The sequence below is a fragment of the Acromyrmex echinatior genome, chromosome 9 (assembly GCF_024713525.1).
Source record: "Acromyrmex echinatior isolate Ae372 chromosome 9, ASM2471352v2, whole genome shotgun sequence".
In the NCBI taxonomy this organism is placed as follows: Eukaryota; Metazoa; Arthropoda; class Insecta; order Hymenoptera; family Formicidae; genus Acromyrmex; species Acromyrmex echinatior.
The window spans coordinates 1,032,719-1,050,616 of record NC_141860.1 but is presented as its reverse complement, the minus strand read 5'-3'; the positions used below and the strand labels follow the sequence as shown (position 1 = coordinate 1,050,616).

At 47.9% G+C, this 17,898-nt stretch overlaps 1 protein-coding gene across 1 annotated transcript; it reads left to right on the top strand.

The window, feature by feature from the left end:
- The first annotated feature begins 13,566 nt into the window (after positions 1-13,566).
- Positions 13,567-14,220, top strand: LOC105144687 (uncharacterized). Its single transcript, XM_011053744.1, has one exon. It carries the CDS (start codon positions 13,567-13,569, stop codon positions 14,218-14,220), a length of 654 nt encoding a protein of 217 aa, XP_011052046.1.
- Positions 14,221-17,898: the final 3,678 nt, after the last annotated feature.

Below are 17,898 nucleotides of genomic sequence, written 5' to 3'. Positions count from 1 at the left end.
CCCGGTGTCCCGCTTCGGAAGGGACGCCGTCGCGGAGACACCGGGCACAATACTCGACGCCCCCCCCCCCGGCCCCGACCTCGGAATACGTCCGAGCGGCCCGGAGGGGGCGGGAGTCGCGCGCCCTGTCTCGGAATACGTCCGAGCGGCCGCGCGACCCCCCACCAGGAGAGACGGGTGCTTCCGCGACAGACCGAAGTCCGCGCGGTCCCATCCTCCCCTACGGACAGAGTCCGCACCTCTCGAAGCGGGAGAAGTCCCCGGTGCAATGAGCCGAGGCTCTCGGAGACCCCATCCCCCTCAGTGGCATGAGCCAGCCCGCAGCCAGGAGCACCCAGCATACGGGCCGTCTCGCCTGCGGGAGCACCCGCGTCGACCCTTTTGCACGCAAACCCCAAAGGAACCACCCCACCTCACAGGGAGGAGGGGAGGGCCCCACGGGGGTCTACGTGCAGTGGGGGTCGAAACCCCACATCACACACGGGAAGGGAGCAATCCTCCCCCTGACGGTGCCGTGCCACCGGGCGATTGAAGTCAGGGCCGCCAACCCCTACCGGCACACTGGGGACCCGTCCCGAAGGACGAGACCCCCAGGAGTCCCTCCCACGAGGAGAGGAGACCCCCTTGGGGTGCCGGACCCGGTGTACAGACTCCCCCCGTGAAGAGGGAGTCCGTACAGGCTGCTCTTAGACCTCCACGTGTCGCAAGCGACCCGTGGGGGAGCCCTCTCACCACGACAAGGTGGCAGCCCGCGAGAGGGACAAAAGAAATCAGGAGCAGAGTGCTCCATCCTTCCCAGCCCCTCCGATGTTCGCCTAGAGGGGATTACATCCCGTTATAAAATCTGCACAGCCCCTCAGGTTCACTGGTCTAGAGGGACTGTGTTACGCGCGCCACCTCCGATTGTTTTATGTATATATTGCGCACATACGCATATGTACATATATATATATATACACACATGCGCAGCAGGGCACATATATACATAGTAGGGTGAGGCAGAACCCCCACTACGGCAGACGCCTGTGTTGGCAGAGAAGGCTACCTCCGCTCGCAGGTACCGGCGGCGGCAAGGTGGTCAAAACCACCGCCTCCAGCCGGATCTCTCCACTCCAGGCGAAAGGAGGGAGCGAGCCCCATTGCTCCCGGGCGGGCAACCGGGAGCGGGACACCATGCGAACGGTATTCACCCCCCCCCCCACCGGTCAGGCCATGCCATGAGTTCGGAAGTGTTCCCGCCATACTGCCGGATCACCTCCGAGTCGCGCCCGCACTTCGTGTTTTATACAGGGGAAAGGCGGACCCCTGTTCGGCCGTGAGTACTTCGGGGACCGGTCCCTTGCTACCCCCAGCCTCCTTCCCGTGTCCCTGCCTTTCGTAGATTATCCAGAGGAAGGCAAATCTCTGTTCGATGGCGAATGGCATCAGCACCGGTGCAGCGCCTATCCGCCATCTCTACCCGTGTCCCTGCGTCTGTGTTTTCGAACTAGGGGGAACGCAGACCCCTGCTGGCCGGTGTGTGTCGTCGGATTCCCGAAGGAAGAGCCGCGACGATCCACCTCCCCTACCCGTGTTCCTGCATCCGAGTTTTTAAGCTGGGGGGAATGCAGACCCCTGCTGGCCGACGTGTGTCACCGGATACTCGGCTGAGCGTATTGCGAACACCTACGCACGCTCATCACCACCGAGCAGAGCCGCGACTATCCGTCTCCACCTACCCGGCTACCTCCGGTTTTATATTAGGCAGAGGCGAGGTACCTCCTCTGCGTCGGGCCTGCAAGTCCCTCGTACGCCACGAGAATCGTAGGTACTAAGGCGACTCCGGCCCCACTCCCTACGCGCCATCCCACCCTCTAGTCAACCCCGACCGGACCCTACGGAACCTCGCGCCCCAGTTTCCTCCACTACGCCTCCGTTATTTATACAGGGGGAGTAAGACCCCTGTTGGCGGTGTGTGGCGCCGGCCCGGGTCCTTTGAGATGAACCCGTGCCTCACCGATCCACCTGCCCCTACCCGTGTCCCTGCATCCGAGTTTTCAAGCTGGGGGGAATGCAGACCCCTGCTGACCGGTGTGTGTCAACTGCAGCCCACGGTTGGGCCGGTGACGAACCACCTCCACCTACCCGTGTCCCCGTCTCCGTTATATATAGGGGGAGATGGACCCCTGTTACCACCGACGCTCACGGTAGCTATGGAGAAGCGTATCTTCCTTTGCTCAGGTAGGTACGCTCTTCGGTGAGTGCCCACCCCTTGCCCGCCTACCCGATCGTCCCCATGCTGGGACCTAACAATAGGCCGCGAGGCGCCTCAAGATCCGAGCGGTCGTATCTTCCGGTAATACAATCGCTCGGCGCGGCTCGCCTCCGAATTGATGACAGGGGGAGGGAGACCCCTATTTTGCATCTAAGGTGCTAATACCTTAGCTGCCTATCCGATCCTATTATTCGGCCCTAACGAAACCATCGCGCCCGAGCCTTCGTCCGAGGATTTGCAGGGGGAGAGAGCACCCCTGGCCATATGGCCTACCCGACACCATCCTCCGTGTTTTAACAGGGTGAGGGCGGGCCCTGACCCTATTGGTGCGATATCTCGACCCTTTTTCCCCCGACCCTCCACTCGCGTGCCTCCGCCGAGCCCTTGTCCGAATTTTAGCAGGGGCAGGGGGAAAGGGGACCCCTGTCCTACCCATCCTCCGATTATTTTACAGGGGGAAGGCGCACCCCTGGCCAGTTGGCCTACCCGGAACCATCCTCCGAACAAAACGTATCCCGCAGGGAGAGGGCGTATCCCTGGCCTATGCGACCTACCCGTACCACACGTCCGTGTTTTTATACGAGGGTGACGTGCATTCCCTGTCGAGAGCACACGGGGCCCCAGAGAGCAGCCGTTGATTCGGTGCATCTCCCCAGCCTCCATGCGCCCCCATTTGACCTACCCGTTACTATGCCTCCGGGTTTTTATACGAGGAGGAAGGCAAGCCCCTGTTGGTAGGATGGTGAGGATCAGGAATCAATTCCGTTCCCTTCATCCTCCACCTCACCGATCGCGACGCGACAGTGCCTACCCACGCCGATGTCCCCACCCATCCGCGTACACGGGAACGATCGGAGCTCTTAATTTACCCCCGCGGTTCCAAACATCCCCTTCCACCCCTTACCGTTGTACGCCCACCCAACGGAGCGCGTTAAGCCCTCCGATCTCTTCTCAACGCATCCCCCCTCTGGCTGAGGCGTGCCAGAACGCCTGCTGTGTGCGATGACACTGCAGTACCGCGCCCCTGTCCCCCCGGGACAAAAGAAATCAGGAGCAGAGTGCTCCATCCTTCCCAGCCCCATAAGTTCGGAAGTGTTCCCGCCATGCTGCCGGATCACCTCCGAGTCGCGCCCGCACTTCGTGTTTTATACAGGGGAAAGGCGGACCCCTGTTCGGCCGTGGGTACTTCGGGGACCGGTCCCTTGCTACCCCCAGCCTCCTTCCCGTGTCCCTGCCATTCGTGGATTATCCAGAGGAAGGCAAGCCTCTGCTCCATGGCGAGTGGCAACAGCACCGCGGTGCAGCGCCTATCCGCCATCTCTACCCGTGTCCCCGCGTCCGTGTTTTTGAACTAGGGGGAATGCAGACCCCTGCTGGCCGGTGTGTGTTGTCGGATTCCCGAAGGAAGAGCCGCGACGATCCACCTCCCTTACCCGTGTTCCTGCATCCGAGTTTTTAAGCTGGGGGAATGCAGACCCCTGCTGGCCGACGTGTGTCAACGGATATTCGGCTGAGCGTATCGCGAACACCTACGCGCGCTCGTAACCACCGAGCAGGGCCGCGACTATCCGTCTCCACCTACCCGATTACCTCCGGTTTTTTATTAGACAGAGGCGAGGTACCTCCTCTGAGTCGGGCCTGCACGTCCCTCGTACGCCACGAGAACCGTGGGTACTAAGGCGACTCCGGCCCCGCTCCCTACGCGCCGTCCCACTCTCTAGTCAACCCCGGCCAGACCCTACGGACCCTCGCGCCCCAATTCCCTCCACTACGCCTCCGTTATTTATACAGGGAGAGTAAGACCCCTGTAGGCGGTGTGTGGCGCCGGCCCGGGTCCTTTGAGATGAACACGTGCCTCGCCGATCCACCTGCCACTGCCCGTGTCCCTGCATTCGAGTTTTCAAGCTAGGGGGAATGTAGACCCCTGCTGGCCGGTGTGTGTCAGCTGCAGCCCACGGTAGGGCCGGTGACGAACCACCTCCACCTACCCGTGTCCCCGTCTCCGATTTATATAGGGGGAGACGGACCCCTTTTACCTACCACCGGCGCGCACGGTAGCTAAGGAGAAGCGTATCTCCATTTGCTCAGGTAGGGACGCTCTTCGGTGAGTGCCCATCCCTTGCCCGTCTACCCGGTCGTCCCCATGCTGAGACCTAACAATAGGCCGCGAGGTGCCTCAAGATCCGAGCGGTCGTATCTTCCGGTAATACAACCTCTCGGCGCGACTCGCCTCCGAATTGATGACAGAGGGAGGGAGACCCCTGTTCGGCCGTGGGTACTTCGGGGACCGGTCCCTTGCTACCCCCAGCCCCCTTCCCGTGTCCCTGCCATTCGTGGATTATCCAGAGGAAGGCAAGCCTCTGCTCGATGGCGAGTGGCATCAGCAACGGTACAGCGCCTATCCGCCATCTCTACCCGTGTCCCTGCGTCCGTTTTTTCGAACTAGGGGGAACGCAGACCCCTGCTGGCCAGTGTGTGTCGTCGGATTCCCGAAGGAAGAGCCGCAACGATCCACCTCCCCTACCCGTGTTCCTGCATCCGAGTTTTGAGCTGGGGGGAATGCAGACCCCTGCTGGCCGGTGTGTGTGTCGTCGGATTCCCGAGTGAAGAGCCGCGACGATCCACCTCCCCTACCCGTGTTCCTTCATCCGAGTTTTGAGCTGGGGGGAATGCAGACCCCTGCTGGCCGGTGTGTGTCGTCGGATTCCCGAGTGAAGAGCCGTGACGATCCACCTCCCCTACCCGTGTTCCTGCATCCGAGTTTTTAAGCTGGGAGGAATGCAGACCCCTGCTGGCCGACGTGTGTCACCGGATACTCGGGTGAGCGTATCGCGAACACCTACGCGCGCTCGCAACCACCGAGCAGGGCCGCGACGATCCGTCTCCACCTACCCGACTACCTCCGGTTTTTATTAGGCAGAGGCGAGGTACTTCCTCTGCGTCGGGCCTGCACGTCCCTCGTACGCCACGAGAACCGTAGGTACTAAGGCGACTCCGGCCCCGCTCCCTACGCGCCGTCCCTCTAATCAACCCCATCCAGACCCTTCGGACCCTCGCGCCCCAGTTTCCTCCACTACGCCTCCGTTATTTATACAGGGGGAGTAAGACCCCTGTTGGCGGTGTGTGGCGCCGGCCCGGGTCCTTTGAGATGAACCCGTGCCTCGCCGATCCACCTGCCCCTACCCGTGTCCCTGCATCCGAGTTTTCAAGCTAGGGGGAATGCAGATCCCTGCTGGCCGGTGTGTGTCAACTACAGCCCACGGTAGGGTCGGTGACGAACCACCTCACCCGTGTCTCCGTCTCCGTTTTATATAGGAGGAGACGGACCCCTGTTACCCGCCCCTGGCGCGCACGATTGCTATGGAGAAGCGTATCTCCCTTTACTTACGTACTCGGAGTACGTCCGAGCAGCCGCGTGACCGCCCCACCAGGAGCGACGGGTGATTCCGCGACGGACCGAAGTCCGCGCGGCCCCGTCCTCCCCTACGGACATAGTCCGCACCTGGAGGGAGAAGTCCCCGGTGCAATGAGCCGAGGCTCTCGGAGACCCCATCCCTCAGTGGCATGAGACAGCCCGTAGCCAGGAGCACCCAGCATACGGGTCGTCTCGCCTGCGGGAGCACCCGCGTCGAACCCTTTTGCACGCAAACCCCAAAGGAACCATCCCACCTCACAGGGAGGAGGGGAGGGCCCCACGGGGGTCCACGCGCAGTGGGGGTCGAAACCCCACATCACGCACGGGAAGGGAGCAATCCTCCTCCTGACGGTGCCGTGCCACCGGGCGATTGAAGTCGGGGTCGCCAACCCCTACCGGCACATTGGGGACCGTCCTGAAAAGGACGAGACCCCCAGGGGTTCCTCCCACAAGGAGAGGGCCCCCCTTGGGGTACCGGACCCGGTGTACAGACTCCCCCCGTGAGGAGGGAGTCCGTACAGGCTGCTCTTAGACCCCCACGTGCCGCAAGCGACCCGTGGGGGAGCCCTCTCACCACGACAAGGTGGCAGCCCGCGAGAGGGGTACGCGAGGATACCTAAACATCTGATACGCGACAATGCGAACCTACTAATCCTTATTCAAACAGGACGGTACCAACTTGAAACACATTTGCAACAATTATGTGAATACTGACCGTACAACGAATACCACAATGTGCCGCAACTGTTGGAAACAAAAATATAGATTTCTAGTGATAGACAAAGATATTGCGCTTACAAACAATAGATACAGAAAAGGATTTAACGAGTTCGCGATACCCTAGGTCGTTGTCGATACTTCGCCACAGACGAACGTGGCAGATGTGCACGAGCGTCAAAAAAACGAAAGATCAAAAAGACGAGTGAATCGATCCGCAAGAAATATCGCGTTCTGAAGACCGGTAGAATTGATGAAGATACAGCAATGAACAGGCATTTTAAACTTCTTATCGAGTCGCTGTGGCTTTTCGTCAACAACCCCGGCGTACGCACGACAAAAAAAGTCGCATGACGTACCGTCTGCCTCTAAGTGTGAGAGAAAGAAGGAGGAGGAGGAAGAGGAAGCGAGCGAGACATTCGAGCGTTCCATGATCTCGCATCCGATGATCAAACTCACGATCGTGTACAGCCGATATCTCCACTCCGCGTGCTACAATCATATCACCGATAAGCTACGCCTAACGATAGAGTCGTTGGAAAACGTTTTCGAAACGATGGATGACGCTAGTAATAAAGGTTCAAAATCGGTTGCCAATTTCGGAAAGTCGAGAGGCGTTGCAAGTTAACTTGCGCCCTCTGGGTCAAAAGTATGTCGAGGCTGTCCTGAGGGGAGCGCGAAGAGGCCAGTATAGATTATACATATGACGTTTAACTACTCAAGAATGGACTGATGCTTGGCAATAAACATTTCGACGTGGATGATACGGGCAACATAATTATCGACGGCGTATGATACGCCGGTACACCCAGTCTTTACGAGTTGATTTTCAAGAGAATTCCCGATACGGAAGGCGATATGCACGATTCTCGAATCTTCTCTGCACGGAAGACGATATGCACAAATATAAAAGTATACTGCTTTCGATGAACGCACAAACACAAGCATCATTCGCAGGGTCAAGATTACGATTTTCTGCACATCGACATTTTGTAAAACTCCTTTTCCATATCTATTTGTAAATTTTTCGGACATCTTCCACTTACTCGAATTACCTCGGCGATAGCGTCAGTCGTCTTGCTTCCACTCTTACTCTTGAGCGGTACGACTCACGTGCACTTGCTCAACACACCGATAACGGTGAGTAGTGGTGATCTCTGTTGAAGCTCGAGTATCTCGGGAGCATCTTGACAATATCAGCTTGCTACAGATCGTCATATTCCAGGACTATGACGCGCCTTCGCGGAAAATTTCTTCTCGCCGAAGCGTGCAGATAAGATTACAATTGTAAAGATTACGATTCTTGTAAAATTTAAAATGAGCAATTCGATACGCGTAAGCAAGACGGTTTTTGAAGGATTACACATCAAATTGGACCACCGAGGTGTGTATGATCGGTAAAGTGCAGCGTACCAATCTCGTAACCTATTTATTCGATAACTATTGCGGAAAATCCATCGCTGGAACGTTCTACGAGCACGAGTCGTGCTACTCATCCGAACGTGTACCTCGTGGAGAAAGTACGCAAGAAAGGTGGCAAGGTGTACGCAAGTGGCTGGGATCGCATAATTCATGGATACACAAAAACAATATCATTTGAAATTTTCATTCATATATTTTGTATAGATATAACAAATATATCAATATAAGTATATATCAATATAAGTAATAGGATAACATTTTTTTATTATCATTCCATCTTCGTTTTAGAATATACAGATATAAAGTACATGAAATGATACATAAAATGAAAAATAATAGTAATACACATAATAAATGATACTATATAAAACATAAAACATAATAATAATACTTATATAAATCTAATAAACATACATTACGTGTAAATTATAAATAACAGATAATAGTATATAACAGTAACGCATATATATATATATATATATATATATATATATTACACATATATATATTAGGTGTTGGAATTAATTCGTAGCGTTTTTTAATGAAAGAATGTTATTTATTTCACATGAGCATTAAAAAATACATTAATGAAAGTACTTCCCATCACTTGTAAAACGCTACGAATTAATTCCAACACCTAATATATATATATATATATATATATTACAGTGTATATGTTAATATATGCTGTATGAAAATATAAAAAAACGTCAAAATATGCAGGGTGCGTCACCAAAATCCGGACAAATTTCAATTTAAATTTTCTGCTATATTGCCTCCGCCAAAGGTTGTTGTTGGCGTCCAAGAAAACCTGATGTTTCTAGTAAACAGTCATACTTTTAAAATGTTGAAACCACAAGTGCGGAATATAATCGAAGAGCCGCGATCGAAGGCCTTCGCGCTGAGCGCTCAGCAACAGAAATAATTCAGTTTTTGGATACCCGAGATCATCCGTTTATGACGTTGTAGCAAAATATACGGCTTTAGAATAGTCCAACGAAGGTTCCAGTATGCCAGCAAGGAAGAGTCACGCAAGAGAAAGAACGCATCGCGAGGACCCCCGCAGTCATTGAAGGGCTCAAGCGCTGATTTCGAATGACCCAGGCAATTGTTGCGAAAATTAGCATCGATTGTTGGTGTAAACGAGTCAACAATGTGTCGAATTGCCGAGGAGGACCTTCGATATAAATCGTACACATTAAAGGTACGACAGATTTCTTTGAGGCTGCCAGGACAAGCTCGAATTGCTCGCCTTGCCTCCCATTCTGGCCTCCCAACAGCCCAGATTTAAATCTCTTGGATTATTAAGTATGGAGCGTAGTTGAAAGGGTCACAAACAAGTCTCGGCATCCAAATGTCATTAAGGACCGCTATTGAGGCAGCATTCGTCGGCATGGACAGCGCTACATTACAACATACGTGCGAACGCTTCAGAGCGAGAATAGAGACCATCATTTAAGTTAATGGGGGATATATAATTGTATTCTACAGGAATTCTCCAAGTGCCATGTAAGATGATTTTTTATAATTTTTAATTTTTCATTAAAAATATTTTGTTTAAAGAAATTGTTCCGATTTGTCCGGATTTTGACGCACCCTATACATGAAGTGCACATTAAGATAATAGATAAGTATTTGAGATCAGTAATTCGAAAGAAAGGCAAGAATTCTTTCAGTCGATCGACATTAATTGTCATTGAACGCATGCATAAATTGAGCTCGTGATTTCATCTCGAGCATGATCTTAATCCTCGTTAAAATCATCGATTCGTCGTTCTTTGTTCTTTTTAAAACAATTCGTTAACACGCAAACAAGTTGTCGTTACCGGCAACGGACAATCGAAAGTTCTAGAACGATTCAATTCGCGCACGCGAGCGCCGCGCTCCGACGAATACGTCACGCGCTGTCACCAATCCCACGCACGGATTTTCTGTCGCGCATGACTGTTACGTTGAACGTCGTTAGAAAAGAATCCAAAGCGCCAATCAAGTTTGTATACCTAATGCCACGTAATAATTACGATTGTGGCAAATTTTTATTGGATTTTTCCCAAAAAAGAAAGCTCAGGCTGAAAGCAATAAATGCTTCGATCTCGCCGTCCTCCTTCTTACTTCTAAAAGTTCTTAGAGTTCTTAGAGTCATAGTCTTGCTACTATATCGTTTCGTAAAACCGCCGTGCTACTGCTTAGTGAAAACCGCTATAAAACGAATCTTTTCGAGAAGTGCCGAGAAACTCGCCGAGATTTTTTATCACCGCGATTCCAAATACAATTTGGTAAAGGTGACCGCATTCAATATTCTGTTAATCTAATATTTAATTAATTATATTTTTTGACTTTGTAACTGTGCATATTAAAGAAAATTCTTTTGTTAAATTACAAAGAAACGAAGTTCTCTTTATTGTCGCTTATCATATCAACCGTGTGCCGTTTTCTCACTCGAATCTTTCGCGCGGTGCGCTCTCGCACAATAAGAAATAGTAATACATGAAGCATAATAATAATAATAATATATTATGAATATACATATATGTATATAAATATATAAATAATATAAAAACATAATAATATAATATAAATATTAATATGTATATAATGTATATTACAAAGGTATCCACTGATGTCCCTACTAATGTCTCCATCGAGTCTGGAACGACGTATCGTTTGTCGTCATATGGACTCAGAATGATTTTCGATTCGGATATCGTGTGCACCTCGTGTAATTTATACATGCTTGACGACGAGTTGTTTGTCGATCTCTTCGTTTCAAACACTGCGTATAATCATCGAATATTATCGAATAGTTTACACTACGATGTTACTCTTTACGCTTTTCGTCCTTTTAATATCCTTCTTGCCATCCACTCTCATCACATACATACACGCTCCGAGTCCAACGAATTCGATCATTATCGTACCGTTATTCTCATCCTTCATTAGACCCAGTACTATTTTGTTCGCGAAAGGTATCGTACGCGTTGTCTATCGGATAATCGCTCGTGCCGAATTTAGCGATATCGCGTTTCATCGTCTCGTAAACGTCTTCGCATTCTATGTGGTAAATGAGATGACATTGTCTGTATCGGTGTGATTTTATTACATGATTTTACATTTGTCGCGATACATCGGTGACATGTACTCTTGGTGAAATTCGTACAAGCAAACTTTCGATATGTCAAGTATACACATACATCAAGTATCCACGTAAATCGGCTTGTTGAACTTCACCTCGAGTTTGCACAGTTCGATGGCGATCAAAATTTTCTGCAAAGACGCTACGACTGTGGAAATTCGGCTTCGCGATTATTGCCTCCGCGCCGTATCGTCCATCTCATTTTGTTAATAATTCTATGTTTACGCTTCTGTGTTGGCGCTTGTTAATATAAATTTAGCTCAGCCGATTTAATACTAGCCCGTTTAATACTAGCTCGGTTTACCGACGTAACTACAACATTTCCGTGTCGCTGGTAAGGCCCGAAGGGGAGGGCATGCGCGCGACTATGCTGCTTGCGAGCGAATCCGTCGTGTTGTTCGCCATTGTTGTGTGTGCGATCATGTTCACGTGCGTGACCGGTGAGCAAGCCGGTTTTGATATTGTACTGTACGACGCGAGTTGTAACAGTACCCAAGACACGTTAAAGTTTTCTCACAAAGTAAACTGCCTCATTTATTACACGCGGTCGAATACACATCGGGTGTGGCCACAGGGCAAGCGACACAGATCGCCGACAGGTACACAAAGCACATATTGTCTGAATTATGGAGTCACTTCGAAGCGGCTCAATCTCACATAGAAATTCTCGAAAACGCAGATCCCTCGATCACCGACAAAAAGGTTTTCCATGAACAACAAGCGCAACAGCGTGACAATTTTGAAGCCCCTTACTTCCAGTTAATGGCTCGTTATACCGGTCTCATTGAGTATGGACAAAAGCGCATCTCAGCCAACTTCATCAAACGTTAATGGACACACAGTTACTCAAGGGAAACGCGTGTCAAATTGCTTAAAATAGATTTATCAGTTTTTGCAGATGCATACGACGATTGATATTCCTACAGGGATACCTTTGAAAAGCTAATCCATTTAAATGAAGGTTTAGTGAAAATCGAAAAATTTCACTACCTGAGGTCCTTCTTAAAGGACACTGCCTCTGATATAATCAAATCTATAGAGACCACTGCAGCTAATTATCATAAAGCATGGGCAGCGATCAAAGAACATTTCGACAATCAGAGATGACTTGATCAAAAGCATGTCGCGCCTTATTTGAAGTATCAGCTGTACGTAAGGAAAATCACAGCATGATTTGCGAATTACTAGACACCATTCTTAAACATTTACGCGCGCTTAAGGCTCACTGATTATTGGGATGATTTAATTGTTCATCTTATTATTTGTAAGTTGGATGTAGCCACCAGCAAGGCGTGGGAATCAAGTATCAAGGGAAAAGACCTGCCAGATTTAAAAAGCTTAATAGAATTCTTGACTCTTCGATGCCAGACTTTAGAATTGGTATGTGATAGATCTTACAATATCGTAACAAGTAGTATCACATCAAAGCATAGTGCAATTCAAAGTCCACATCCATCGCAAATGTTGCTACATCCAATCTTTCTTGTACTTTCCAAAGAAAATTATTCAATATCACTGTAAAGAATTCCTCAATTTATCGGTCGAAGATAGAATTAAGGCCGCGAAAAAAGCGCATTTATGTCTCAATTGTTTGAGATTGAACACACATCAAATGAAAACAATTGCCGGTAATACAGCAAAAAACAACACATTGTTACACATAAGTACTCCAAACAGTTCCGATCAATCGGGATCAAACATGCAATCAACAAATCAAGCTATCAATCCTCCACTCCCCATCGTCACGTAGTATACATCAGGTCATCATTTGTTAAATATTCTACTATCTATTGCAATTATCAACGTATAATTATAACGATTCCAAAATTCATAATCAAATTCATTCGAGCATTACTTGATAGCGAATTTTACTTGATAACGAATTAGCCAATCAATTGAAGCTCGAGGAGCGACTTCTTGATATATTAATGACGAGAGTCATGGATGAAGTAATCCACGCTAATAAAGTAGTTAATCTTTGCGTCAAATCGCGTTTTAATCATTTCTGCGAAAAAATGGACTGCGTAGTGCTTCCAAAAATAACACAACAGTTGCCACAGCACTTCATACCCATGCAAAATGTGTCTGTTTCAAAACATATAAAACTCGCTGATCCCAGTTTTAACGTATGTAGCTAGCATTGATATTTTAATCGAGGCCGAGTCCTTCTGGAAGCTCATTTGTGCGGGTCAGATCAAACAATCAAAAAATCAGCCGACTTTGCAAAAAACACATTTTGGATGGATCATTTCTGGTATTACACCAAGTGACATAACCAGACCTGTTCTCTTCTCTTAACTTTCATTTAACCTCACTCGATTACTTAAGGCTCACATTGAATCAGTTTTAAGAGATTGAACATGATACTACTAAACCATTTTCCCTCGAAGAAAAGGCCTGTGAAGAGTCATTCCTATAAGGCGTAAGACGTAATATGGAAAGGCATTTTATCGTCAAACTGCCAATAAAGCAAGACAAACTGGGCAATTTAGGAGAATTCAAGGACATCGCTCTAAAACGTTTCAAATCTTTGGAGAAGCGGCTCATCGCTTAACCACACATGTATGACGAATACAAGAAATTCATGGATGAATACATACATTTGAACCACATAAAGGAGGTGACATGATGCCAAGCTCTAGCTCTCCAGTTTTCTATCTCCCACACCATGCTATACGAAATGAAACGAGCTCCACTACGAAGTTCCGGGTGGTATTTGACGGCTTTTGCAAAACCACGACCGGACTATCTTTAAACGATGCATTGATAGTGGGACCTACGCTACAAGAGAATCTTTTCTCCATTTTGATCAGATTCCGAACATTCAAAATCGCTCTCACCGCCGATATAACAAAGATGTATTGGCAAGTTCTGATCGATTCAACTCAAATGTCATTGCAACATATTTTCTGGCGAGAGTTTCCAGATGAGCCCATCAAGACCTTCGAATTTGTCACTTATGATACTTCATCAGCATCATTCTTGGCTATCAGAGCCCTAAGAAAATTAATGGAGGACAATGCAGATTCCTATCCAAGGGCGTCGCAAATGGCATTGCGAGATTTCTACGTGGATGATCTCGTCACGGGGGCTGATTTAGTAGATGAAGCTCTGTCCAAGAAAGAGATCACTGCATTGCTGCAGGACGAGAAATTCGAGTTTAGAAAATGGTCATCCAATGTTCTTAGCTTCCAGGATCAGAACTCATCCGGCGAGCCAAGAGAATTTATCTTATCCTCAAACAAGAACTCCGAGAAAAGAACGTTAGGCATTGCGTAGGATTATCAAGCAGATGTATTCAAATTATCAACATATTCGTCCATCAATCATCTGCCTCCTCTAGAGGCGCCTACCAAACGAAATATTTTATTGCGCATATCTCTCGTTTTTGTCCCATTGGGATCCACTGTTGGGTCCAGTTACATTACTTGCCAAATCCGTCATTCAGGATCTCTGGCAATTCAAGCTTGATTGGGATGAATCGATTCCCTTAGAATTACATACCAAATGGAAGCGTTTCGAAATGGAGTTACAGGAACTGAATGGTATACATATTCCTCGTCTTGTCATAACTACAGAACAACATACCCGTTTAGAAATACATGGGTTCTCAGACGTTAACGAAATTGCATACGGAGCATGCATCTATTTACTTCAATCAACCTCCACTTCAATCAACGGTGCTTATTGCATACACCTACTTTGCTTCAAATCTAGAGTGGCACCATTAAAGAGTTTGTCACTTCCGCGCCTCGAGTTATGTGATGCATTGCTACTAGCTCAGCTTATCAACAAGATCTCCAAGTGTTTTACGTGTCCAATAGCATCCATTTATTTATGGACAGATTCTACAATTGTACTATCGTGGTTGCAATCGTGCAGTCGATCATGATCAACCTTTGTAGCACACCGCATTGGTGAGATACAAGAATTAACATCGATTCATCAGTGGAATCACGTTCTGAGTGATAACAGTCCTGCAGATCCATTGTCCCGGGGCATCATGCCGGATTCCCTAGTTCAATTAAAAATCTGTTCGGGGCCTTCCTGGAGCCTGGCTGGAGCGTGACAGAGAGAGCTGGCTTCAAAAGGCTCTTAAGACATTCCACCTATATCTTTCAATGAGCAACAACAGGCAATTTATCATCTAATCAAGATAATAAAAGCGAAGCATTTTTCAAATGAAATAAGGTCACTTAGTAAGGCTGTTCCCACAAACAGTCCTATCTTAAAATTAAATCCATTTCTTGACGACTCTGGCATCTTACATGTCGGAAGTCGATTAAGAGAATCCTCCTCGCCTTATGCCTCCAAGCATCCCATGCTGTTGCCTAGAATCATCCATTTTCCCGTCTAATTGTGGTACACGAGCATGAAAAAAACATTCATGCCGGATCGCAAGCTACTCTAGTCGCAGTGCGTGAGCGCTACTGGCTCATTTCAGCGCGTAATGTCATTCGACAATCATATTAAATTTTCAAGAAATGCATCATCTGTTTCAAGAGTTCGTCAAAAACTCACTTCCACTATCATGGAAAATTTACCGGAACCACGGGTTAAAACTTCTTTAAAAATATTTGATCAATGTGGACTATGCCGGCCCTCTCTATTACAAGGTGCTAGAAGAATCACTAAGCTGGTAAAATACTATATCGCAATTTTTATTTGTTTAATCACCAAAGCAATCCATATCGAGTTGGCATCTAACTTGTCGTCAGAAGCATTTCTAAATGTCTTCAAGCGGTCTTTGTAGCGAGAAGAGGTTGCCCTTCAGACATCTTTTCTGACAACGGACTAAACTTCGGACTTCGTCGGCGCGAATTAAGCGATCTACTTCATAATCAGTCAACTCAACAACATATCCAGAATCAGATTCTAAATTTGGGAGTTCAATGGCACTTTATCTCACCTCGGTCTCCCCATCATGGAGGGAAGCTGCCATGAAGGCAATCAAGCGACATTTGGCTCGCATTACAAAGAATTCCAATCCGAAACACAAGAAGTTGGAAACATACTCATCCAGATTGAAGAAATATTGAATTCACGTCCGCTCACTCCTCTTTCAGCGGACCCCGATGACTTCACCTCGCTAACTCCGGGACATTTTTTAGTTGATACATCTCTCACATCTTATCCCGAGCCATCCCTGGATGAGGTACCTGTAAATCGTCTCTCACGATGGCAGTATATACAACTATTACGTCAACATTTTTGGAAGCGGTAGACACATGAGTACCTTCACCAATGCCAGGAACGTAACAAGTGGCGGATAAACGACCGTCCATACATATTGGTCAAATAATTATCATCAAAGAAGATAACACCCTTTCACTATCATGGCTTCTGGGAAGAATTCAAGAGATACATCCAGGCAAGGATGCCATAGCCCACGTTGTTACGGTGCGTAGTACTGCTAACGGCAGTTACAAACGACCTATTACCCGTCTCTGTCTACTTTCAATTGAAAACTAAAGTCTGGTTATGACATTTGAAATTTTACGTTTTCTATGCAACTCATATTGACTGTTCATTTTTTATTATTATTATTTTCATCATTTGAAACAAGATGTTATTTTAGTTATCATTTACATTTATTTGTAGTTATTGAAAGGCGATCCTTTCAAGGGCGGCGGTATATTGGCGCTTGTTAATATAAGTTTAACTCAGGCGGTCTAATACCAGCACGTCGGCCTACTGACGTGATTACAGCGTTCCCGTGTCGCTGGTAAGGCCCATCGAAGGGCATGCGCGCGACTATGCTGCCTGCGAGCGAATCCGTCGTGTTGCTCGCCACTATTGTGTGTGCGACCATCCTCGCATGTTCACGTGACCGGTGAGCAAACCGGTTTTGATATTGTACAACGCGAGTTGTAACAGTACCCAAGACACATTAAAGTATTCTCTCACGAAGTAAACTGCCTCATTTATTACACGCGGTCGAATACATATCGGGCGTGGCCACAGGGCAAGCGACACAGATCGCCGACAAGCCACAGGGCACAGGTCTCTGAAGAAGAGAAAACCGCGTTTCACGTAATGCAACAAGGATGACAAGGTCCTTTTCCTAACAACGTGATTTCGAACATTTTTCATAATTTTGCCGTGTTAATCATTAATTTATATAAATTTTCCTCGAAATCGTTTTTCGCGCTCGTTCTAAACTGTGTATTAAATTCAATGTAATCACGGAGCTAGGCGGATTGAACGAATTGTAACCGAATTTGATGGATCTTTGTTACGCGAAGACGAGTACATTGCTGCAGATTACGATAGTGGATGACGCAATGCTGTTCCTTGCGTTTGCTAGGCGGTTTATCGCGCGTTGGGCAAAAAGGTAGGTCAGTGTATCGATAGTGATACTCAAAATCGGAGAGAATAAAGGGAAAGTGGAGCGAATAGTGTTCTCTTCTCTGATTGGTTCTGCCATTTATCCGCTTACTTTCGCAAATGTGCATGTGTGCATGTACACGTATGTATATACACACAATACTAGTTCGGTACAATATTAATATGTGCAGCACTATATGTTCTATCACGCTTCTGTCATATCTCCTACTCTAACGAATGGCAGCTTCCAACTGAATCCGCTCCATTCTTTCTTGATTCTCTTTGCTAAAGATCAACCTCGAAAATATAATCGGTGGACGAATCTGAAGCAATCACTCTCGCGCCAAAATTCGTAATGTCTTCGACGTCTTCGACTCATCAAAATTTGGCGTAGACACGGCAGCGGTTGACACATCGCCCATTCCGTATTCACATCCATCAGATTATTCACAGTATATCAAGTATGTCGACGAGTCGTACGAATGCATTTATTTGTTATTAGCCTGCATCTGTCGGAACATTGACTGAGACCACGACTGAGTAATGCGCGGGATCGAGGTTGTAACTCGCGACACAACTTTCGCGGAAATTTTCGAAGATATCAGCTAATAACAAGACATTAGTTTTCAA

Bases quoted from the DNA above. Each gene is read 5' to 3' on its own strand.
- LOC105144687 (XM_011053744.1), top strand. From the start codon at position 13,567: ATGATGCCAAGCTCTAGCTCTCCAGTTTTCTATCTCCCACACCATGCT.